The sequence below is a fragment of the Podarcis bocagei genome, assembly GCF_964188305.1.
Source record: "Podarcis bocagei genome assembly, chromosome: 14".
In the NCBI taxonomy this organism is placed as follows: Eukaryota; Metazoa; Chordata; class Lepidosauria; order Squamata; family Lacertidae; genus Podarcis; species Podarcis bocagei.
In genome coordinates, this window is record NC_138139.1 from 21,676,786 (window position 1) to 21,700,922 (window position 24,137).

Below are 24,137 nucleotides of genomic sequence, written 5' to 3' on the forward strand. Positions count from 1 at the left end.
CTTTCTTATAGTTCCCATGACTCTCAGGCCGGGGACGGTTCTCCAAATGTGGCCCCCTGGTGTCTCTCTGTCCATTGGGACTCTCCCAAGGACACACCCCTTTCTTTCCAGGCCCCCTCTTTCAGTAGCTTTGCTTCCTTGAGTGCTTTTTCCTGTCTGGAAGTATTCTGAGATTATGGTAGCACTTTTTCTTTCTTTCTTGCCTGGATAGAGAGAAATGTGTACAGCAACCTCAGATTTTTGCATGGTTGGAATGTAACCTAGTACACAAAGGCAAGAGTTCCATCCATTGCTTCATGTGCTTTTACCTCTGTTCCTTCCCAGCAGTGGCCCCTGGAAGGTTGCCCATGAGGCAGTGTGGCCCTCTTGCTGAAACAGCTTTCTCACCCCTGCACTAAAATGCACCATCTATTTTGCATCCCTGGGGCTCCTGCAGCAACTGCAGTCTCTAAAATGTTTCTAAGCCTACCTAAATCTTTTTAAAATAAATTTTATTTTAAAAAGATTTTTACATTATTCTTTGCATTACACCACAAACAATCCCAGTATCTTTATGGGGATTCTTCTAACCCCCGGACTTCCCCCCACTCCTGTCCCTGGTTTCCAATATTTATCTCTTCTCGTTTCTGCGTCTAAATACCTTTATACAAACTATTAATTTTCCTTGTTGATGTCCTTTATCAAATTATATTACAAGTGCTAATCCAATCCTGCTAACGTTTTTAGGTGCTTACAGTGTTCCTTCATGTATTCTACAAAAATAATCCATTCTCTTTTAGATTTCTTGTCCTCTTAGTATCTGATCTTCCCGGTCAGTCTCGTCATTTCAGCATCGTCCATCAATTTCCATAGCCATTCTTCTTTCGATGGGGTTCTTTCTTCTTTCCATAAAGGTAAAGGTAAAGGTAAAGGTACCCCTGACCATTAGGTCCAGTCGTGGACGACTCTGGGGTTGTGGCGCTCATCTCGCTTTATTGGCTGAGGGAGCCAGCGAACAGCTTCCGGGTCATGTGGCCAGCATGACTAAGCCGCTTCTGGCGAACCAGAGCAGCACACGGAAACACCGTTTTCCTTCCCGCTGGAGCGGTACCTATTTATCTACTTGCACTTTGACATGCTTTCGAACTGCTAGGTTGGCAGGAGCAGGGACCGAGCAACGGGAGCTCACCCCACTGCGGGGATTCGAACCGCCGACCTTCTGATCGGCAAGCCCTAGGCTCTGTAGTTTAACCCACAGCACCACCCACGTCCCTTAATCTTCGTTCCACAAGGCTACCTAGATCATTGCTTTGGCTGCAGTCCTTAAAGAACTTAACAAAGTGCATTCATTTGAGCCCAAGGAAGCTGCTCAGACTGAAGGCGAGGTTGGCTACACCCAAACTTGTGCTGCTTAAAATATAAATGGGGGAACACCCTTTGCTGTAAGCCAGGACGGCCTTTTCGTAAGGCATTGGCCAAGGGAGCGCCACCCTCTCTTCTCCGGTTGTCTTGCATTAGCCTTGTGGAACTGAGGACATTGCCTACCTAAAATTAATTGGCAGCCCCCGCCTATAAAGGTACAATATCTTTTCTTGTAAATGGGATGGGATGCTTCTTTCAAAACCATTTTTGGCAGCTTCTGGGAGTTTTGCCACCACCAGTTCCCTCTTTTCGTGCTAAGTATAAGTTGCTATTTTTACTCCTCCCTTTCTAAATGTTTACTGGGAGGGTGTAATTAGCAACAAACATCTGTTTAGGCCCAACCAGCTGCAGTGGCCCGTGGGGAAATGTGTTGCTGCAAGAAAGGCCTGGAGGAAGATGATTTGGTTTCTGACTTCAGGAAGATTCCCTCCTTAAAGGCTCTGGTCCTCTGTGGGATGGAGCAAGTGGGAATGTCCAGCTGCAGGCGGGGTGTATCAGTGACCTTTGGATGTCCCAGAGGTGCCGATTGTTCTTATGCTCCATTATAAAGACAGACGTTTATAGGTTTATATCGAGAGATTTACTCCTATTCCTCAAAATGATCACGGCACTTCCACAGCATGGATGGGGGAGAAATTCCATTCACGTTTCAAGGAAAATTTGACCTAATCCACACTTTCTGAAACATATGTGAACTGAAACAGGGCTGTCTTTAGAAATTTGCAGGTCTCTGACCTTTTCAGTGCCAATCTCCAGCCAAGTAAAGTGTACAAAAATATACACTAGTGTATAAAAGTGCAGTATATTAGAGGAAATTGCATACAAACATGTGTATATTAGGAGAAATTAAAATGATTATGAATTTTTGAAAGTTCTTTTTTTAAAAAAAATCTCATACGGATATGGAGAACTGAATTTAAGATACGGAAAAATGAGAAACTGAAATCGACATCTTTGCCTAACCCTATTTCACCCTACCCACAAAACTGAAATTGGGCACACATTAAGCTCAGAATGCCCTGATTTCCAGGAAAGTCTAAGCGGGTTGATATATGTATAACACCAGCACCCTTAAAAATGAAGAACATGTGGCACATCAGAGAGCTGGTGTAGCACGATGGGCAAAAGACTGAGCTGTGGATCAGGAAGACCCTACTTTGAATTCTGCCTCTGCCATGAGCTCACAAGGAATCCTTAGGCAAGCCTGTTCCTCTCAGCCTCTGGCCTCCCATTTGCTAACTAGGGATGCTGAGAGTTGTCCAAAACATCTGTAAGGCCCTTGGTTATCGTAAGGCAAGGTTGGGGAGCCTCTTCCACCTCAAGGGTCACATTCCGTTCTGCGGCAGCCTTCCAGGGGCCACATGAGTGGTGAGAGGGGCCAGAGGCAAAACAGGGTGGAGCAATTGATACAAACTTGACCTTTGCCCAACAGCAGTGATGGCAAACCTTTTAGAGACCGAGTGCCCAAACTGCAACCCCAAACCCACTTATTTATCACAAAGTGCCAACAAGGCAATTTAACCTGAATTGGTGCATAATCTGCAGTAGCTGACACTACTCTGACTTCTAAGGTAAAGGTAAAGGTACCCCTGCCCATATGGGCCAGTCTTGACAGACTCTAGGGTTGTGCGCTCATCTCACTCTAGAGGCCGGGAGCCAGCGCTGTCCGCAGACACTTCCGGGTCACGCGGCCAGCGTGACGAAGCTGCTCCGGCGAACCAGCACCAGAGCAGCACACGGAACGCCGTTTACCTTCCCGCTAGAAAGCGGTACCTATTTATCTACTTGCACTTAATTGTGCTTTCGAACTGCTAGGTGGGCAGGAGCTGGGACCGAACGACAGGAGCTCACCCCGCTGCAGGGATTCGAACCGCCAACCATGCGATCGGCAAGTCCTAGGCGCTGAGGTTTTACCCACAGCGCCACCTGCGTCCCTCACTCTGACTCCTACTTCGCCCTTAAGAAAGAAGTACCTGGTTACCATACTGCATTGCATTGTATCTGGGAAATTTGTGTGAAGTCTAGGCAAGCTCTGTCAGTGTTTGCACTGAAAGAGAAGATGCATATAGATATTTTTGCCGTTCATTAACCCAATTGCCCATTCTCAACACCGTTGTTTGCCTTCATGAAGGTTAAGGGTAGTTAATACGTTTTGACATCACCACCACGAGACCAGGTTTGTCTTCTCTATGAGATACTCATCTTCACTGTGAGGATAAAATATTTGTTTCTGCAGCAGCCGGAGCAGCTTGTAAAGAAAATAAATTCCAACAGTGTTTTCCCTGCTCCCTCGCCCAGCCCCAACTGGCCCCTACGCAGGGTGTCCGGCGTGTCCCAGGGCACACCCTCACCCGCTGCACTTGGCTGTGGTTTAGCTCGGTGAGGAAGCATGCCAGTAAGTGGGAGGCGATCATGGCGTGGCGAGGCTGCTGGGGCCCAGATCACCCTGCCCAGCGCCTCCCTTTGGCCCCGGCCAGAGGGTGTGTAAAGCCTTAACCTCATAGCAGCAGCAGGAGGAAGGTGGCTGCTTGGCTGCCCAAGTTGAACTGAGGACTCAACACACCGCCCTTGCCTTCTGCCGGCTCTCTGCTGGGGCGACGGCACACATGCCCACAGAGAGGGCTCTGAGTGCCCCTCTGGCATGCGTGCCATAGGTTTGCCACCACTGACCTATAGGCTAGTTTCTAGCCACACTTACCTTATATCCAAGCAAGGAAGAGGCATTGTCAGAGTTCAAGGACACATTCCCACCACTCAAAAGGTAAAGGGACCCCTGACCATTAGTTCCAGTCGTGGACGACTCTGGGGTTGCGGCGCTCATCTCGCTTTATTGGCCGAGGGAGCCGGCGTACAGCTTCCGGGTCATGTGGCCAGCATGAGTAAGCCGCTTCTGGTGAACCAGAGCAGCGCATGGAAACGCCGTTTACCTTCCTGCAGGAGCGGTACCTATTTATCTACTTGTACTTGATGTGCTTTCGAACTGCTAGGTTGGCAGGAGCAGGGACCGAGCAACCCACCACTTAAGGAGAGTATAAAACAGGGGTGTAGGGGGTGTTACCAGAAGAAAATTCTGAGGGTCGTATTTGGCCCCCTGGGCCTGAGATTCCCCAAACCTGTAATAAGGGTTGCAGCTAGAAAAGCATGTGAAGTTCTTTGAACACTTGAAAGTAGCATAGAAATGTTTGAGGGTGGTTATTCCTCCCATGTGTTTATTCAATGAAACAGGAATTCCGTGCACAAGTCACCCAAGATGGGGCAGGGGTGGGGTGAGGTGGGGATTCCCACTGGAAGGCAAGTAGGTAGATCTGTGCCTGCAGCATGTTAGCTGAATGCGCTAGCGTGCATCCCGTACAACATGTAAGTTGTACAATGCAAGCTGGCATTGAAATGGCAATTAAAGGCGGTGCTGACAGAAGGATTTATTCCCTTATCTTATTTGTATTTGTCATCTTGCTTCTAGCTGTCCTCAGCAAAATTCCCCCTCTGCTCCCCAACCTAGCGTCTTGCTTGCTGTTGATCCCTGCCCAAAAGTTTGAACCAGGTGCCTTCAAACCCCGGCATATTCATCTTTGGCAGATTAGGTGAATAATTAGCTCTCGTGTTTACAGAACACTTTGCCCCTTGAGTCACTCTCCAGAGGAGAAGCTGCTAAATGCCACACAGGATGACGAGGGCAGACATTAAGGGAACTCCACCTCTTGCAAACTAAACTCAGTGGGTGGAATATCATCAAGTGGTTAAGGATTGATCAAAGTCAACACCTGGCTAGGAATCCGCTGTGGAACCAGGGCTCGGGAGGGGTTTTTACCCCCAGACACAGCGCTTGGATCGCATCAGTGAGGCTGTTGCCTGATTAACAGACTGAGATTTTATATAATTGTTTAACTTTGCATGATAGGGAGGAAAAACAAGGTTCTGCAGCCAAAAATGATGACGCAGAGATTAGTTGCCCTTCTCTTAAAACTGGGGTGGGCAACCTTGTTTCTGTCTACAGTAGTACCTCAGGTTACATACGCTTCAGGTTACATGCGCTTCAGGTTACAGACTCTGCTAACCCAGAAATAGTGCTTCAGGTTAAGAACTTTGCTTCAGGATGAGAACAGAAATCATGTGGCGGAGGCATGGCGGCAGCAGGAGGCCCCATTAGCTAAAGTGGTACTTCAGGTTAAGAACAGTTTCAGGTTAAGAACAGACCTCCGGAACGAATTAAATACTTAACCAGAGGTACCACTGTACTTACAAAGAGTAGTATTGGGTAACTGCCTTGGCCCACAGAAAAGTGATCTGCAGGTGACACCATGGATGATTTTGTTGTTTAATATTGATATGAACCTGCCAGGTATGAGACAAGGCGGCACCCATGTACTGATGATACCAAGCTCCGTTTCCTGTGTAACATCTGAATCAGGAGAGGCTGTTCATGTCCTGAACCATAAGAACACAAGAGGAGCCTGCTGGACCCATCTAGTCCAGCATCCTGTGCTCCCATTGACCCAAGCAGGACAGCAGAAGAGCACTTTCCCTCCTCTGTGCTTTCCAGCATTTTGGTGTTCAGAAGCATTACTGCCTCCAGCCTGGAGGTAGACATTATGGCTATCAGCCATTGATAACCACCTTCTCCATCAATTTGCCCAGCCATCTTTTAAAGCCATCCATGTTGGTGGCCATCACAGCCTCCTGGGGGAACGGGTTCCATAGTTTAACTATGCAATGTGTGAAGAAGTCCTTCCTTTTATCTGTCCTGAATTCCAACATACACCGGATGTCCATAAGTTCTAATATTACAAGAGTGGAAGAAAAGTTTTTCTCCATTTGTTTTCTCCACACCATGCAGTTTTATAAACTTCTGTTATGTCATGCCATATTCAATTCCCCCCCCCCTAAACTAAAACGTTCCAAACACTGCAGCCCATGCCTGGAATGTGAACTACTAAATAGCAACAGGATCCTGACAAGACAGAGGCTGCATCCATACCACACATTTAACACATTCTTATTCCGCTTTAACAGGTATGGCTTTCCCAACACAATTATGAACGTGGGCCCATTCCGTGGCACGTAGGTGCTACACCACTGAGCTGTGGAGGCATTTGAGTGGTCACTGTGGGTGTCAGGATGCTTGACAAGATGACTTATTGGCTGGGTGGTGCTGTGGTCTAAACCACTGAGCCTCTTGGGCTTGCCGATCAGAAGGTCGGAGGTTCAAATCCCTGTGAATGGAGTGAGCTTCCGTTGCTCTGTCCCAGCTTCTGCCAACTTAGCAGTTCGAAAGCACGCCAGTGCAAGTAGATAAATAGGTACCGCTCTGGCAGGAAGGTAAGTGCCATTTCCATGCGCTCTGGTTTCCATGACAGTGTCCCGTTGCGCCAGAAGCGGTTTAGTCATGTTGGCCACATGACCTGGAAAGCAGTCTGTAGACAAACGCTGGCTCCCTTGGCCTGAAAACGAGATGAGCACCGCAACCCCATAGTCACCTTTGTCTGGACTTAACCATCCAGGGTTCCTTTATCTTCTTACCTATTAATTTCAAGTATTACTAAGCACTGGTGTGCTGTGGTAAAAATGGTTTGCGTCACATCAGCTGAATGTCTTTGCACCCAGAGCGGCTTCAGTGCCACATCTGCAAATCCGTCATGATTCAGACTAGTTTAAAGGGAAGAGGCAATAAAAGTACAGTGGTGCCCCGCAAGACGAATGCCTCGCAAGACGGAAAACTCGCTAGATGAAAGAGTTTTCCGTTTTGGAGGTGCTTCGCAAAACGAATTTCCTATGGGCTTGCTTCGCAAGACGACAATGTCTTGCGAGTTCCTGCTGGGTTTTTTCCCTTCCCCCCTTTTTTCTAAGCTGCTAAGCCGCTTATCAGCTGATCCGATCAGCAGATAAGCCGCTAAAAGCCGCTAATAGCGCTAATCCGCTAATCCATCAATGGGCTTGCTTCGCAAGACGAAAAAACCGCTAGACGAAGAGAATCACAGAACGGATTCTTTTCGTCTTGCGAGGCACCACTGTATGCAGTGCGTACGCCACTCTGCAAAGTTTAACAGTGTGTTTTCTTTTAAATTGTTTCAAATCCTCCGAGCCTTCAGGGATCAGCACAGGAAAGTGAAAGCTTTAAGTGGGTGCTTTTGCATGCTGGGAAAAATGGAAGTGTTGGTTAACTCACTTCTCTGCACAAGCTTAGGTATTTACTGGGTTGTGTGGGTGCCTGAGGAGGCAGATGCCTAAATTGATGCCTTTGAGTAGATTCATACATATTTCATTTGTTGCTGCTTTGGTGATGTTGAAACCTCTTGCATCTGCGCACATCCATCAAATCTTGGGCTAAGCCCCAAACTTTTAATTCAGAGTTGATGTCTTCTTGATGACTCTTGGTTACCCCCGGAATCAGCCCTTCAGTAGCAGAAGCAAGAGCTCTGGTGGGCTTGATTATCTCTGTAGCAACGGGAACCTCAATCTTGCCAATAGAGTCCTGCCAGAAGCGCTTTGCAATAATGTACATTGCACATAGAGCCAGGCTTGTTCAAATAGCACTCAGCTGGTCACCTGTAAAGGAGTAAAAGTTACTTCTAGGTGAGCAGGAAAGGAATACTTACGCAATGCTTCTTTTTTCCTTGTGTATCTGGAAAACTCTCCCGATAGCTAGAGAAGGAGCTGAATTGAAATATTTAATTGGTGGTGGGAAATTCAATAAAGCATGATTGCATGCTGTTTAAATTTTATAAGCAAACAAATTCAAAGCTTTACTTGTAAATATTTTAAGGTATTTGAGCTCTATAACAAACACTTCGCTTACATTATTTATATTTGCTGGGGGGGGCGGGGTGAAGGCACTGCAAACGTAGTAATTTTAGCAAGCCTGAAAAACTGCATGTTTCCTAGGAATACTGTATTGACCTAAAATAAAAGCAAGTTAGATTTGATGGGCATTATATTCCTTCCAGTTGTCCTTTTTTATCTTGCCTTTTTTCATTACGCTGCCAGTTTTACTGAAACAATGCATTTCTGTCGAATGTTGTTCTGGGGAAATGTCCAGAAATCTCCCCATTTATGCCCCACACCAGTGACCTGCCCCCCTCAAGTTTCTTCCCCAGGGATTTGAGTCTCTTTCCATTCCCAGAAACATTATAATTGAAACCACCAGTCTCTTTACCTATCATCTGGGAATGTGTACCAGGAAGGCGAGGGGGGGAAAGGGAGGGGAAACCACCCCTCAATTATTATTCTGGGATTTTAGCTTTGTAATTTTCCTCTTTATTTCTTGCATGTGTGGCCAAAAATAAAATAAAATAGGCTGTTCCCTCGAGCTAGATCCTAGTCAGCGGGAGTGAGCAACGTGGGCAATTTGCAGCAAAACAAACCCAAATTGAGGATGGATTCTTTGTGTGGGTAAATAACTCTTGGCAAGGCCTTGTTGTAGCAAGTGGAAGGATGTCTGGAATCCAGATGAGTCACCTCAGAACAGCAGGTGAGAGGCCTGGCTTGCCAGGAGCCAATGACCACCAGGTGGGCCTGCACAATTCGTGACCCACCAACCGAGCACAGCCTGCTGGCAATGTGTTGTGGCTGGAAAACACTCCCCAGCACTGCTGCCTTTAAAGAAAAAAATAATATTATTTCTGCAGGCTGAGTTCAAAAGGGTTTGTCAAGCCCTGGAGGGTGGGGAGCCTAGTCAGCTGACTGCAGTTGCTATTTGTCGTATCTTCATAGAGGAGATGGGAGCACTGTTGACCTGGGCTTTATTCATACCATACATTTAAGCGCTGCCAGGGCCAGATTTAAGTTTGATGAGGCCCTAAGCTACTAAGGTAATGGGTCCCTTTATATGTCCAGCTGTCCTTTGTCAACAACAGATTGTCGCTTTTTTGTGTTGAATATATGCTATATGGTAATTTATGGACCTAATAGGTATCTAAAGCCATTTGCACATAACAAAATATGTATTTTATCAAAGTAATTGTTGAACTGAAACCAGTGATATTCTGGGGAGCAGGCTAGCAGGTGGGGCCCATTACTTACAGTGCATCATAGGAGCCTACACAACACAAAACACTGTTGCTGTATGTAGGTTTTATATTATTTGTTTTTAATCTTATATTTTGGAAATGTACATCCAGTTTTTCCCCCTTAAATATTTTGGGGGGGCCCAAGAGAGTGGGGCCCTAAGCTATAGCTTGTTTAGCTTATACGTAAATCTGGCACTGAGTGCTACTATACTACTTTAGAGAGCCATTTAAAAAAAGGTAAAGGACCCCTGACAGTTAAGTCCAGTCGCGAACGACTCGGGGGTTGTGGCGCTCATCTCGCTTTACTGGCCGAGAGAGCCAACGTTTGTCTGCAGACAGTTTTTCCGGGTCATGTGGCCAGCATGACTAAGCCGCTTCTGGCGAAACCAGAGCAGAGCACGGAAACACTGTTTACCTTCCCGCCGAAGCGGTACCTATTTATCTACTTGCACTTTGACGTGCTTTCAAACGGCAAGGTTGGCGGGAGCTGGGACTGAACAACGGGAGCTCACCCCATCGGAGGGATTTGAACCACCTACCTTCCGCTCGGCAAGCCCTAGGCCCAGTGGTTTAGACCACAGCACCACCCATGCCCCTGCTTAGAAAGTCATGGCTTCCCCCAAAGAATTATTTGTACCCCGATTTTCTACACATAGGTCACTAAAACATACTAACATAGAAAATAAAAGATGCATACTAAAAAAAAAAATCTCTCCAAGCCTTGCTGTCTGAAATATTTTAGGTGGAGCTTTCAGAGGCTGAACCTCTGTTACGTAGTGACTGGGAGTATTGAAGAAACCCAGCTTCAAATTCCTCATCTGTCCTAGTTCATAAGTTTATTGTTCTGGCCAAAGACCATGACACACAAACCCCTTGTCAACCATGGAAACTAACCTGGTGACCTTGGGACAGACACTATTTCTGAGCCTGCCCTACCTCACAAGGTTGTTGCAAGGATTATGGGGTGTGTGTGAGGGGACTTTCTTTTGGGGAAGGGGTATAGGCTCTGTGGTAGTGTCTGCCCTGCATGTGGAAGGTCCCACATTCAATCTCCAGGTAGGTCTGGGAAAGTCTCCCTGCCTGAATTCCTAGAGAGCAGCTGTAGGTCAATGAAGGCTCTACTGAGCTAGCTGGACTCATGGTCTTAATTCAGAATACAGCTTCCTATATTTCCATGTGTGCACCACCTTCAGTTTCTTGGAGATAGAGTGAGGTGAAAATGCAATAACCTGCGACCTTGCTATGGTTGCTTTCTAGGTGGAGGACAATTTCGGTGGAGTAGCTTCAAAAGATGGAGCTGTCGATTTGCCAGCTGTTCATGGGGTTCCATTAACTCATGTTGTGTTAGCCTGAAGATTGTTATGCTATGGGTGTAGCTTGCCAAGAGATGCAAGACTGTCATATCCATACAAAAACACTAAATAACCATCTAGTTGGGCGGGCGGCTTTGGGAGTTATTTGTTTTGTTTTAAACCAGTTGGTAGACAGGTAGGCCTACCCAATTCCCTGATGGGAGCTTAAACCTGTTTTTTGCAAAGCAAATGAGTCTGGCAGAATTGGGAGCACAAGGCTGTGCAGAAACACAGGCTCGAATCTCTGCACCTTGCTAATAGCCACCTATTTTATAAAGAAGCCAAACAGCCTGCCTGCAAATTGCAGCAATTTCTTCTTGCACTCAAAGCCAGCATGACCCAGGCTAAGCCAAGAGCAGCGCAGCACCCTTTTCTCTGAAAATACTGTTCCCTTGACCAGGCTTACGAACGCCTGTCTGCATGCAGAGTATAGATTTATTTTTCTTCAATGTCCAGTGGGAGAATGGTGTGAAATTTTCATTTATTTTCATATTTGTTTTGGGGGAAAAAAGAATGATTTCTTGCGAAATGAATCCCTCCTGACACCCCACGGTTCATGTACAGTTAGAATTGAGAAAATGATGTTAACAGGATTTTTCAGTGTTTGGATTGCAAAACTGAGCCGAGCACATGTCAAAAGGGTGCAGTCTCTGATTTAGTAACTCCTGGAAATCAGAGTAGAATTAAAATCAAGAATATAATAAAGTGCAAAAAATAACAATAAATTTAATAGCAAGGATGATTTATAATAAACCTTTATTTGAAACACTCTCGAGTATTCCAAGTGTTTCCTAGTTGGAATCTTTGCAGCAACTCTGTTAATTTAAGTCAGTATTGTGATCCCCCATATTGCAGATGGAAGGATTGAGGTTTAGAGAGTAAATAACTAGACAAACGGGGCAATCCTATGACGAGATCTACTGAGATAAGCAGTTTAGGCTGCACTGGATCTCCAACTCAGAAGCTTATTCCTAGTTCAGCTGGATTTAAGGCCCCAATCAGGGCTGGCCTACCCATGAGGCAACCGCCTCAGGTGGCAGGATTCACAGGGGCAGCAGACCCCAATGCAGATTTTTATTCGGCTCTTGTTCATGATGTAGATAGCAGCTTTTTCATTGATGTCACTGTTGGATCTGAAGAAGTGTGCATGCACACAAAAAACTTATACCCAGAACAAACTTAGTTGGTCTCTAAGGTGCTGCTGGACAAGTTTTTAATTTTTTTATTTATTTTGACTGTTGGAGATGGATTTAGTCATTCTCCTAGGTGCTCACCCTCAGCGCCTCATAACTGCAGGCATACTTCCACGGAAACAAAACGTTGCGTTTAACTGTTTGGAGCAATATGCAATACATGTTTCTGGCTCATTTTCTTGAATGGCTCTTGGTAGCGTACAAAATGTGTTTCCCCCACCCCCTTTATCCTCACAACAACTTTGTGAGGCAGACTAGACACTGACTAGTACAACATTGTCTGCTGAATTTTCCCCCTGAGGATGGGCTTGAAACTGGGTCTCCCTACTGTTAGTTGAACTTCCTAACCACTATGGCACATTGGGTCTTGATAGCCCATGCTCCCATGCTCCATGATTCTTGGTTTTTGTAGCGGTGGGCCTGCATTGCTGATCTCAGGTGAGAAAAAGCAGCAGGCGCCAACCTGTTTCATTCCTCTGAAACTCAGAATTTCTATGTTCATTTTCTTACAGATAGCAGTCCAGTAGTCATGTCAGTCAGCGTCCATGAAAACCGCAAATCCCGAACGAGCACTGGTTCAATGAACATCTTGCTGTTCCACAAAGCCTCCCATCCAGACTGTGTCCTGTCTCACCTCAACACCATGAGGAAGCACTGCAAGTTCACTGACGTCACCCTCTGGGCCGGGAATAAGTCCTTTCCATGCCACCGGGCTGTGCTTGCTGCTGCCAGCAGGTACTTTGAAGCCATGTTTAGCAACGGCCTTCGCGAGAGCTTGGGCGACAAGGTGAATTTCGACGATAGCCTGCACCCAGAGGTGTTGGAGCTGCTGTTGGACTATGCTTACTCCTCCAAGATCATAATCAACGAGGAGAATGCAGAGTCCCTCCTGGAAGCAGGGGACATGTTGCAGTTCCAGGACATCAGGGATGCAGCTGCCGAGTTCCTTGAGAAGAACCTGCACCCTTCCAACTGTCTGGGCATGATGGTCCTTTCAGATGCTCACCAGTGCAAGAGGCTCTATGAGCTTTCTTGGAGGATGTGCTTGGTCAACTTTGAGACAGTCCACAGAAACGAAGATTTCAATAACCTCTCCAAGGACACCCTGCTGGACTTGATTTCCAGTGACGAGCTGGAAATTGAGGATGAGGAGAAGGTCTTCAAGGCAGTCATGCAGTGGGTGAAGCATGACTTGGACAAGAGGAAGTCTTTCCTCCCGGAGATGTTGAAGCACGTGCGACTGGCCTTGCTGCCTTCCGAGTGCCTGAAGGAAGCCATGACCTACGAGGAGCTGATCACGGCGGAAGACCAGAACAAGCAAATCATGGATGAAGCTCTTTGGTGCAAAAAGAAGATATTGCAGAACGATGGGGTGGTCACCAGCCCCTGTGCCAGGCCTCGGAAGGCTGGGCACACTTTGCTCATCTTAGGGGGCCAGACGTTTATGTGTGACAAGGTTTACCAAGTAGACCACAAGGCGAAAGAGATCATCCCCAAAGCCGACCTCCCCAGCCCTCGAAAAGAGTTCAGCGCCTGCGCCATTGGCTGCAAAGTCTACATCACTGGAGGCAGGGGCTCCGAAAACGGGGTCTCCAAGGATGTCTGGGTCTACGACACAGTGAATGAGGAGTGGTCCAAAGCTGCCCCAATGCTTATCGCTCGGTTTGGACATGGGTCGGCCGAACTGGAAAACTGCCTCTATGTCGTCGGCGGACACACCGCGGTGGCCGGGGTTTTCCCAGCTTCTCCTTCCGTTTCACTGAAGCAGGTGGAGAAGTACGACCCTCTCGCCAACAAATGGACCATGGTGGCCCCTCTGAGGGACGGCGTCAGCAACGCGGCCGTCGTCAGCGCGAGGCTGAAGCTCTATGTCTTTGGAGGGACCAGCATCCACCGCGACATGGTGTCCAAAGTCCAGTGCTATGACCCGCTGGAGAACCGGTGGACCATCAAAGCCCAGTGCCCCCAGCCCTGGCGCTACACGGCGGGTGCCGTCCTGGGTAGTCAGATCTTTATCATGGGTGGAGACACGGAGTACACGGCGGCCTCCGCCTACCGCTTTGACTGCGAAACGGACCAGTGGACGCGGATTGGGGACATGACGGCCAAGCGGATGTCCTGCCACGCTTTGGCCTCTGGGAACAAGCTTTATGTGGTGGGTGGCTACTTTGGGACCCAGAGGTGCAAGACGCTGGATTGTTACGACCCAACCTCAGACACCTGGAACTGCATTACCACTGTGCCTTACTCTCTCATCCCAACAGCGTTTGTTAGCACTTGGAAACACTTACCGGCTTGAGGCACAAAGTCTGCAGGAGAGAACTGAGGAGCTTGAGGAGGTAAGGTATCTTAACGGAAGTTTCTGCTGATGCCTGCAGATTCCTCTTTTTCATGGACTTCTAGACAGGAACCCCAGAAGCTTAACAAATATAAAAGATGTGACAACCCTGCAAAGGTGTGTATTTTGATGGCGTCTTTGCTCTGGTACCATGACAAACATTTATTCATTTATTTTTGAGTTTTGTTGTTTTAAGAAAAATTATACAGGCCTTCAACTTTTCTAGGGTGAGTTTACAAAAGCAACAACTAGAGACTTTTTTGTGGGGTGGATGGGAACTGTGCTGAAAGCATTCCAAGCAGAAATAAAAATGCCCTAGTGATTGCCAGCTCTTGAGGGGGTTACACTTCTTTGCTGTGGCTTGAGGCTCAGTTGGCTTGTTGCCACAGAGCACTTTCCATCAGCTTCGGCTGGTAGCCCAGCTGCACACCTACCTATCTGCACAGGTTCCAGTAGTAGATAGGTAGCCGTGTTGGTCTGCCATAGTCAAAATAAAAAAAATCCTTCCAGTAGCACCTTAAAGACCAACTAAGTTAGTTCTTGGTATGAGCTTTCGTGTGCATGCACACTTCTTCAGATACACTTCTTCTGTGTATCTGTGTATCTGTGCATGCACACTTCTTCAGATACACTTCTTCTGTGTATCTGAAGAAGTGTGCATGCACACGAAAGCTCATACCAAGAACTAACTTAGTTGGTCTTTAAGGTGCTACTGGAAGGAATTTTTTTATCTGCACAGGGATAGCCTAACTTCTGCCGTCTGGTAACATCTAGGGCTGAGTCTACACACGGGAAAACCCCGCTATAAATAAGTCAGAAAAGAAAAGAAAAACGCTATGGAAAATTGTGTAGATTTTTTTTTATTTTTACCCTCCAGTACCATCTAGTGTTGCATGTTTATAACGCATTCAAAACGTGGTTTCTTTCCCAATGTAGCTGAGCCCCGAGTTGGATTAATGCAGCACATTGCATGTTAGGCTGCCACTGAAGATGGTTCATAAACTTCATCCGGTTCAGAATTCAGCAGCCGGGTTACTCACCGAGGCAAGATGTTTTGAGCATAGGACGCCACTCCTGGCCCGGCTGCACTGGCTGCCAAGTGGTACCTGGGCCCAATTCAAAGTGCTCGTTTTGACTTACAAAGCCTTAAATAGACCAGAACTGCCTTCCATCAAGGACTGTCATATGAATCAACCACATCAACGAGCTTGAGAAGGCCTGGTTAAGCTTGCTGTCCTCTTTGGGGTTCTAACACAGAAAGAAGAGGTCTGCTCTGCCATGAAGCAGCTGCTTGCTGCTGCTGTGGGACTGACCTGTGTTTCCCCCAGTTCCAGCCTCCAGTCCTTTCACACCCCATTGCTGCCCCTTCCCACTCCCTCCCCTCCATGCCGCACTGCCTGACAACTGACACAGCCACTTCAGCATCTAATTAACTGCTGCTTAGCTCTTAAATACTGCTGCAGAATGCATTGAGGAGTCCATCTTTTCTCCAGCTCGGGTTACAGGGCTTCCCCTTAAGAGCTGCTTTCACACCGGAGATTAATTTTATGGACCTGCCATGCAGCTGCGTCCCACGTCGTGAAGGGCCAGGGTGCTTGTATCAGCAGCAGCTGAGGATAATGGCTGGTGGTTTTCTTCCCCATAAGAAAAAGACCCAAGCTTTCGCCATTCTTAACAGAAAGAGGTTTCCACCAGGAAAGCTGTTTCAGCTGGGTATAAGTTGTCACAAAATGCTCTCACATACCAATACATATTAGTTTGTAATTATCCTTTCCTTCTGTCCCTGCACTGTCCCTCAATAACAATAACATCAGGTCCCAGAATGGGAAGTCTCCTGAACAGCAAACTACCAATGTTTTCAAGCCACCTTCAAGGGAATAAAGGTAAAGGGACCCCTGACCATTAGGTCCAGTCGTGACCTACTCTGGGGTTGCGGCGCTCATCTCGCTTTATTGGCCAAGGGAGCCAGCATGACTAAGCCGCTTCTGGCAAACCAGAGCAGCTCATGGAATCGCCGTTTACCTTCCCACTGGAGCGGTACCTATTTATCTACTTGCACTTTGACGTGCTTTCGAACTACTAGGTAGGCAAGAGCAGGGACTGAGCAAAGGCTCTGTGGTTTAACCCACAGCACCAGGGGATACTCTGCCCTAAAAGGGTTGAGAATGACATAGTTTTACACCTTAAATGTTTGGGCCAGATTTTACTGGGGATTTCAGGCTACCTCTGCTGACAAACAGGTTCTTGGGCTTTTTATAAGCAAAACTGTTGTGTCCCCAATGTGCTCTGTAGTTTAGCAGCAAAACCTGTGCCAAAGAGCAGTGAAAAATCAAAGTTGAAACAGCTGGAAAAACAGTGATGAAGTGTTTGCTGAAATATACACTTCTGTTTCTTTACCGTTTACATGTATATACATGCACACACATACCTTTAACGTCAGTGATGGGGAAACCTTTGGCCCTTTAGCTGTTGCTTGACACCAACTCCCATCAGCCCCAGCGAGTGCAGTCAGCGTTCATCCATGATGGAGTTGCAGTCTAGCAAGACAGGAAGGGCCCAGATTCTCTTCTTTGCCCAGTATGTTTTCACAAAGAGAGCTTGTCCCCTACAATTAGTACTGGGGCAGGAATGATATTGGCAGAGTCAGATAGGATGCCTCTGCCTTTTTTTGCAAAGGAGAGGGCCTCCATTTCAAAGCAAAACGTTGTTGTGAAAAGATATGCAACTCTTAAATCACACTTTCTCAATAAAGGGACCTCCACTGGTTTTCAGACTACGACTCTCATCAGACCTGACCAGTGTGGCCAGTAGCTGATGGGAGTTGTAGTTGAAAACATCTGGACGTCACCAGGCTAGGAAGGTTGTCCTAACCTTTCAAGATCTTACTTGGAGGTTTGTAAATCTGAGCCAGAGATGAGCAGCAAGCTCCCTGCTGGAAGTTCTTGCTGCTGCGGTGGGGACAGATTGGAGTTTTCAAACTTCTGCCTTAACTGGCATTCTCCCTGACACATTGGCTTCCTAAGGGCTTGAGTTCCTTGTAGTACCAGCAAGCATTCATCCATTCAACTTCTCCCTACCTTCTGTCCTTCAAGAGCTGCTGCATGAATTGGATCAGCACTTGCCAGTACCCCCAGAAGCCTGTCCTCTCTCTTCTTTAGAAGTGATTTAAAACAAAACAAAAAGAGGCTGGAATAATCTATGATGATATCGACAAATTGAACCATTGCCCCTGTAACGTGTATACGTAATAATGCTGGCTATAAAGGAGGAATGTGACCTGGATTGCCTTTCCCCTGGTGTTAATCGCATTAGATCATATTTCAGAATGAATTCTCGTTTGCTGACCAGAATGTCCAGTGACACTAATTTATTGCGCAGGCAGTAATTCTGCGGATTAACTCTGATTAACATTGTGAAAGTAAAGCCCAGATATGCTTTCCAAACACAGCACGATGTCCTAGATTTCTGTGCTGTAAACTGGCTGCTAGTGCTCCATAAAAATGGATTTCAGGTTATATTGGCTCACCATCCCACTGCTGTCCTTGATGCTCACATGATTATCTCCAACCTCCTCTTCCATTTACATATATTTAATGCTGTATTGTTTTTAACACTCGATTGGGAGCCGCCCAGAGTGGCTGGGGAAACTCAGCCAGATGGGCAGGGTATATATATATATATATATATATATATATATATATATATATATATATAAAAATATATATATAAATAAAAACAAAACTCTCCTTTTCGCTTGTTGCTTTACTATGTAAAAACCACAGCCTAGATGAGCGTTCCCCAACCTGGTGCCCTCCACATGTTTTGCAGGTGACCACAATTCCAATTGGTGGGAGCGGATGGGAGTTGCAGGCTAAAATATCTGGAAGGCACCAGGTTAGCAAAGGTTGGCCTCGACTACCAGTTGCCAAACTACAGTGGTGCCTCGCAAGACGAAAAGAATCCGTTCTGTGATTCTCTTCGTCTAGCGTTTTTTTCGTCTTGCGACGCAAGCCCATTGACGGATTAGCGGATTAGCGCTATTAGCGGCTTTTAGCGGCTTATCTGCTGATCGGATCAGCTGATTAGCGGCTTAGAAAAAGTGGGGCGAAGGAAAAAAAACCAGCAGGAACTTGCAAGACATTGTTGTCTTGCGAAGCAAGCCCATAGGAAATTCGTTTTGCGAAGTACCTCCAAAACAGAAAACTCTTTCGTCTAGCGAGTTTTCCGTCTTGCGAGGCATTTGTCTTGCGGGGCACCACTGTAGTACGATTTTGTTGGCCTAGCTTGGAAGAAGAGTGAGGATGTGGTGCTGAACTTCTGGCTCCTTTGCCAATCAACCCATTTATAGTTAAGCAACCCATGGGCCTCGGGGAGTTCAAACACCACGAGTAATTAATTATAGATGGCTCCCCGTGACTCATCTGCTATGAAAAGCTGCCAGCCATGAAACTCTGCAAGAAGCTGACTGCTTGGCAAGTGAGGTACTCTGGCATTTCCAGTTCATTTGGCACATTTCTGCATTTGGATCTGCACAAGATCCAACCACGCAACTCACCTGCTTCCTCCCTCCCTCCCTCCATTTGTGGAAATCTTGTTTTTATCCTCTGGGGCTGTAAAAGCAAGCAACCTGCTTAATGTACCAACTTGTGTCTTATCTAATTCCATTCCCTGCATGAGAAGCCCAGCTGGATCAAACCAAAGGTTCGTCCAGCCCAACATCCTGTTCTCACAGTGGCCAGCAAGATGCTTATGGGAAGCATGCAAGCAGGACTCTGACCACTTGTGGTTTCCTGCAGTTATAATAATAAAATAATGATGGTGATGATGATGAAAATTTATACCCCACCCATCTGGCTGGGTTTCCCCAGCCACTCTGGGCGGCTTCCAGCAAAATATTAAAATACAGTAATTCATCAAACATTAAAACCTTCCCTAAACAGGGCTGTCTTTAGATGTCTTCTAAAAGTCATATAGTTGTTTATTTCCTTGCCATCTGCTGGGAGGGCATTCCACAGGGTGGGTGCCACTACCAAGAAGGCCCTCTGCCTGGTTCCCTGTAACTTTGCTCCTCACAGGGAGGGAGCCGCCAGAAGGCCCTTGGCGCTGGACCTCAGTGTCTGGGCTGAACGATGGGGGTGGAGATGCTCCTTCAGGTATCCTGGTTTGCCAAAGCATACTGCATCTGACAGAGGAAACTCTCCAGGGTTTCAGGCCGGGAACATTCCCAAGTCTTACCTAGAGATGCAGGGGATTGAACCTGGGACTCTGTGCATGCAAAGCAGAAACTCTACCACTGAGCTACAGCCCTTCTCCAACTAGTACCCATTGAGAGCCTCCAGCAGTCCTCACCTAGATAGAGGGGGATCTTGTGTTGCTCAGTTCTTTGGCTGTTAGGGACTTCAACGTGTATGACTGACGGCTCGCGGCATCCCAGATTTGCTTTCCCTTTCCATCCATTTTAGGCTCGCTTTGTCTTGCATCCTCTTCCTTTTCCAGACACCTCCTTTCCTACCCTTCCTCACCTGCTCTGCTCCATGGTAGCTCCTACACAAGCTAATCCAACAAAGAGCCAAAGGGCCTTTAGTTTTAGAGCATTTCCGCCAACAAAATCTAGAGCCCCGTCCTCCTCTGACATCAGAGCAGTTCGGCCAATCGTGACCTCAACATTCCTCAGCTGCTGCGAATCCACGTTGTTGGGCTTGAGGTGCATTGCCTCGCAAGGAGGAATTAACTGGAATGTCCTCTGTAACCTGGGTGGGAGAAGACTGGCTACAGAAAACGGGCTGGTTCTGCTGAGCAGATGGTTGTCTCCAGAGCCTGTTTATCAAGCCAAGCTGGGTGGGAGTGGCTGCCTTTTGGAAACAAGGTGTTGTGCAAACCAAGCCTGGATTGAAATCATAAGGTACGACACAAGCACCAACACAGAGCACTCTTACACAGCAATAAGGGAAAAAAGGCAACCCTACTCCTTCCTAACATGATGGTCCTGTGCCCAGCATCATGGGTAGGGGTTTCTGAATGTGCCAGGGAACTCTCCAGGTATGCAGAAGATATATTAGGTAAAGGTAAAGAGACCTCTGACCATGAGGTCCAGTCGTGGCCGACTCTGGGGTTGTGGCGCTCATCTCGCTTTATTGGCTGAGGGAGCCGGCGTACATGTGGCTAGCATGACTAAGCCGCTTCTGGCAAACCAGAGCAGCGCACGGAAATGCCATTTACCTTCCCGCCAGAGCAGTACCTATTTATCTACTTGCACTTTGACGTGCTTTCAAACTGCTAGGTTGGCAGGAGAGAAGATATATTAGTTTGCATTAAAAAAAAAACCCAAATAAACTCCTAATGGTCTGATGAGGACTAGGGGCATGCAATCCCCCGCAGAAGCCACAGAATATACAGCATTCAATCCCATCTGCACGGTGCATTTAAAGCAGTATCCTTCCACTTTAAATAGTCATGGTTTCCCTCAAAGAATCCTGGGAACTGTAGTTTGTCATGGGTGGTGCAAGTGCTTAGGAGGCACCCCCCCCCCCATTCGCCTCACACTTTGCAATTTCCAGGGTTCCCCAGAAAGAGGAATTGGTTGTTAAACCACACTCTGAATTATACTTCTTTGAAGGGAATAGGGGTCTTCTCACAACCCTTCACAAACTTACTAAGTCACTCAAACAGTTCCTATCAACAGCTTGTTGCCAGCTTTTTGATTTGAAAGATTCTGGCCCCTCCACCCAGTGACTCTGAGCATGTGCAAAATGAAGTTATGCTGACTGGAACAAGAGAAGTTTTAGTTTGTTAGAACTGGATGGGGGGGCATTGTTAACAAAAGCAAAATTTACTGAACTTGCATTTAGCTCTTCTGCCTGTGCTTAAGGCGGCAAACAACCCAGACACAACACACACAAGTAAAATGGCAAGACGTATAATTAAAAACATGAAAAAGAGTAGCACTTGTAAAGAGTCCAGTCATCAAAATCTTAGCAAGCTCCGGTAACCAAAAACGTAAAATACAGGTCCTGAAGCAACATAGACCTGAAAATCTAAATGCTCAGACAAAAGTTTGGCCTCACAGTAACTTCTGAAACAGTGTTGGGAAATTTGTGGTCTTCCAGATGTTTTTTCCCTGCTGGCTGGGGCTGATGGGAGCTGGAGTCCATCAACATCTGGAGGGCCACAGGTCACCCATCCCTGAGAAATAATAATAATAATAATAATAATAATAATAATAATAATAATAATAATAATAATAATATTTATAACCCCCCCCCAATCTGGCTGGGTTTCCCCAGCCACTTTGGGAGGCTCCCAATAGAAAAAAACAGAATAAAACACCAAATTAACCCCTGAGAAGGGAAGGCAGCAGGGGCCTTTAGGTTGCACCTCCAGAGTTTGCACCTGAAAAGCAGACTGAGCTGGCCAACAGGGCACCTGGTCAGAGTCCTCCTTAAATGGGCATTTTCATTTGTATTATAGTAATTATTTCCAAAGGTTTGTCCATGCCTAAAAAATGAGCACATTTAATGCAAATCCCTGTGGTCTTCTGACAACTTCTTTTGGATATACATAAGGGGCCACCCTAGCGACGGGACTCAGTTGCTATGCAGTTCTAATCTCTGGACACAAGATGGAGGACTAACTCTGGACTGGTGCCATTTTGCTTCGCAGAGGGCAGCTCGGTTTGCTGGTGCTCAAATCGCCAGCTGCTGCGCTGACACATGAAATCAGATAGCTGGGAGAAGGAAAGCAAATAGTCCCACTGTTGGTAGGTAACTGGGAGGCAGACTGAGAGAACGAGGACTGGGCAGTCCATTTCTCTGAGGTGGTTCCTACAAGCTTTAGTTTATTGTCCAAAAAGCCTTTCTGGAAACAAGAGGCCTCCCCCATCCGGGTGTCCTCCAGATACTTTGGACTCAAGGGAGCATATAAGTAGTTGTGTGGTCAGGATATTAACGTTTTATTCCCTCTCTCCCCACAGATAGCGACACTGAATTTGTATGTCAGTAGTGATACTGGAATCTGCACAAGTGGCTACTGGCTTTGCTGTCTACTGCCTCGCACAGGGCTCATTCCTCGCTGCCTCAGTATGGGGAGGGATGTCAGGCTGCTCCAAGAAGTAACCGGATGGATGGATGGGGAACCTGAGCAAATCATATTGGTTCGCTCGAAGGTAAAGGGAGCAACGCACTGTGGACATCCTTCAATGGCGGCAGCTTTGCCAGCGCCACATGGGTGCCATGTTGGCATCGGCTGGGTTTGGAAGAGAGCCCAGTAAGGGAAGGGACTGAAAAGCCTCAGCATCTTTCTTCAGACAAAGGAAGCCTTTTGAGGACTTCAGAAACTCGTCTCTCGGCTGCACCACATGAATGAAGCACAGGCACCTCTGCAAGGGCTAGATTTGCGTTGAGTCGTTTTGGAAAAAAGAAGCACGTCTTTCTTTGTACTACTTTGATGGTTCCCCAGGAGTTCTGACAATTTTAATAAAAGCTCTTTGGGAAGCTGTCTGCTTTGGACGGGGCTGCTTCTTTTTGAAGTACATCTGATGTAGGGATAATGACAGGGCTAGTGAAGTGGTAATTACAAACACACTGTTCCCTGGTATGGTACAGCCTGCAAAACACCGCCGTAGAAATCGAAGCAATGCAACACTGGCAAAAGCGAGGTTGGGGGGGAAGAGGGACAAATACTGAGGCTCTGCTGCAGAACCTGGGAGGGTTAGAGTTAAGCCCTTGTACATAGGCAACCTCTGTGGGCACAGGCCTTCCCCTGGTGCCCACAATGCCTCATTGTCCCTGCCAGGAACTCCTTCAGCACCCATGAAATATACCCTCAAAAATACACAGCTCACGATTTGGCTCCCCCTACTCTGTTCCTGTCTGCACTGGCGCTCAGCCTATCATGCGTTAAATGTGCCCACGTTTCACCAGATGCCAGGATTGGGCACCCGCCCTTTCTTCCGTCGAGGTCAAATAGCTTCTCTGTGAGTGAGCTTGGTGGTAGCTCCTTTTTCCTATTGATGGGACGACTGCACCCTTTCGTCCTCTGGTCTGCTCCTTTAGGTGTGGTTTCCATTTTTATATTATGCCACACACTCTACAACAGGGGTCAGCAAACTTTTTCAGCCATGGGCCAGTCCACCGTCAGACCATGTGGTGGGCCAGACCATATTTTGGGGGGAAATATGAATGAATCCCTATGCCCCACAAATAACCCAGAGATGCATTTTAAATAAAAGCACACATTCTACTCGTGTAAAAACACGCTAGTTCCCAGTCTGTCTGCAGGCTGGATTGAGAAGGCGATTGGGCCGCATCCGGCCCACGGGCCTTAGGTTGCCTATCCCTGCTCTACAATAGCCATTTTGTCATTGGTACCCCCTACAAATATCACTCAAGTGTCCCACTCCTGTGCTGCAAAGATGGGAGCCTGTGTCATGTAGCTAGGTTAGGATGGGTAGGAAAGGGACCCGGGTTCAAATCTGTAATCGGCTCTGAAGTTTACCGGGAAAACCTGGGCCGTTTCTCAGCTTCACCTACCTTACAAAGTTGTGAGGACAACAAGGGGTTGGGAGAGTGGGGGGGGGACCATTTATATCACCTAAGATTCCTGGATCTCTTGCGTCCCCTCTCTGTTCCTCTTCTATGGAGCTACTTCTGCACTCCTCTCTTTGTAATTATTTATTTTATACAAACGCATTATTCTTCTTTTAAAAGAAACACCCTAAATCTGAAGAGGTAGTTTAAATTATGCAAAGGAATTCAAACACATGCAAACATATTTAATTTCCAAGATTCTGAACGCAAAGATTAACATTCTTCCGCAAAGAATTTAAGCAAGCACCTATGTGTTTGGGGTTTTG

At 46.9% G+C, this 24,137-nt stretch overlaps 1 protein-coding gene across 1 annotated transcript in view; it reads left to right on the top strand.

Annotated features, from left to right (window-relative positions):
- The window catches only part of KLHL25 (kelch like family member 25), a 32,064-nt gene extending 9,284 nt beyond the window's left edge, over window positions 1–22,780 (top strand). Inside the window, exons 2-3 of the mRNA XM_081171162.1 lie at window positions 12,462–14,288; window positions 22,257–22,780. Coding sequence (XP_081027288.1) covers window positions 12,479–14,248 — 1,770 coding nt within the window. The 5' untranslated portion in view covers window positions 12,462–12,478 and the 3' untranslated portion in view covers window positions 14,249–14,288; window positions 22,257–22,780. The remainder of the gene's footprint in view (window positions 1–12,461; window positions 14,289–22,256) is intronic.
- The last annotated feature ends 1,357 nt before the right edge of the window (window positions 22,781–24,137 follow it).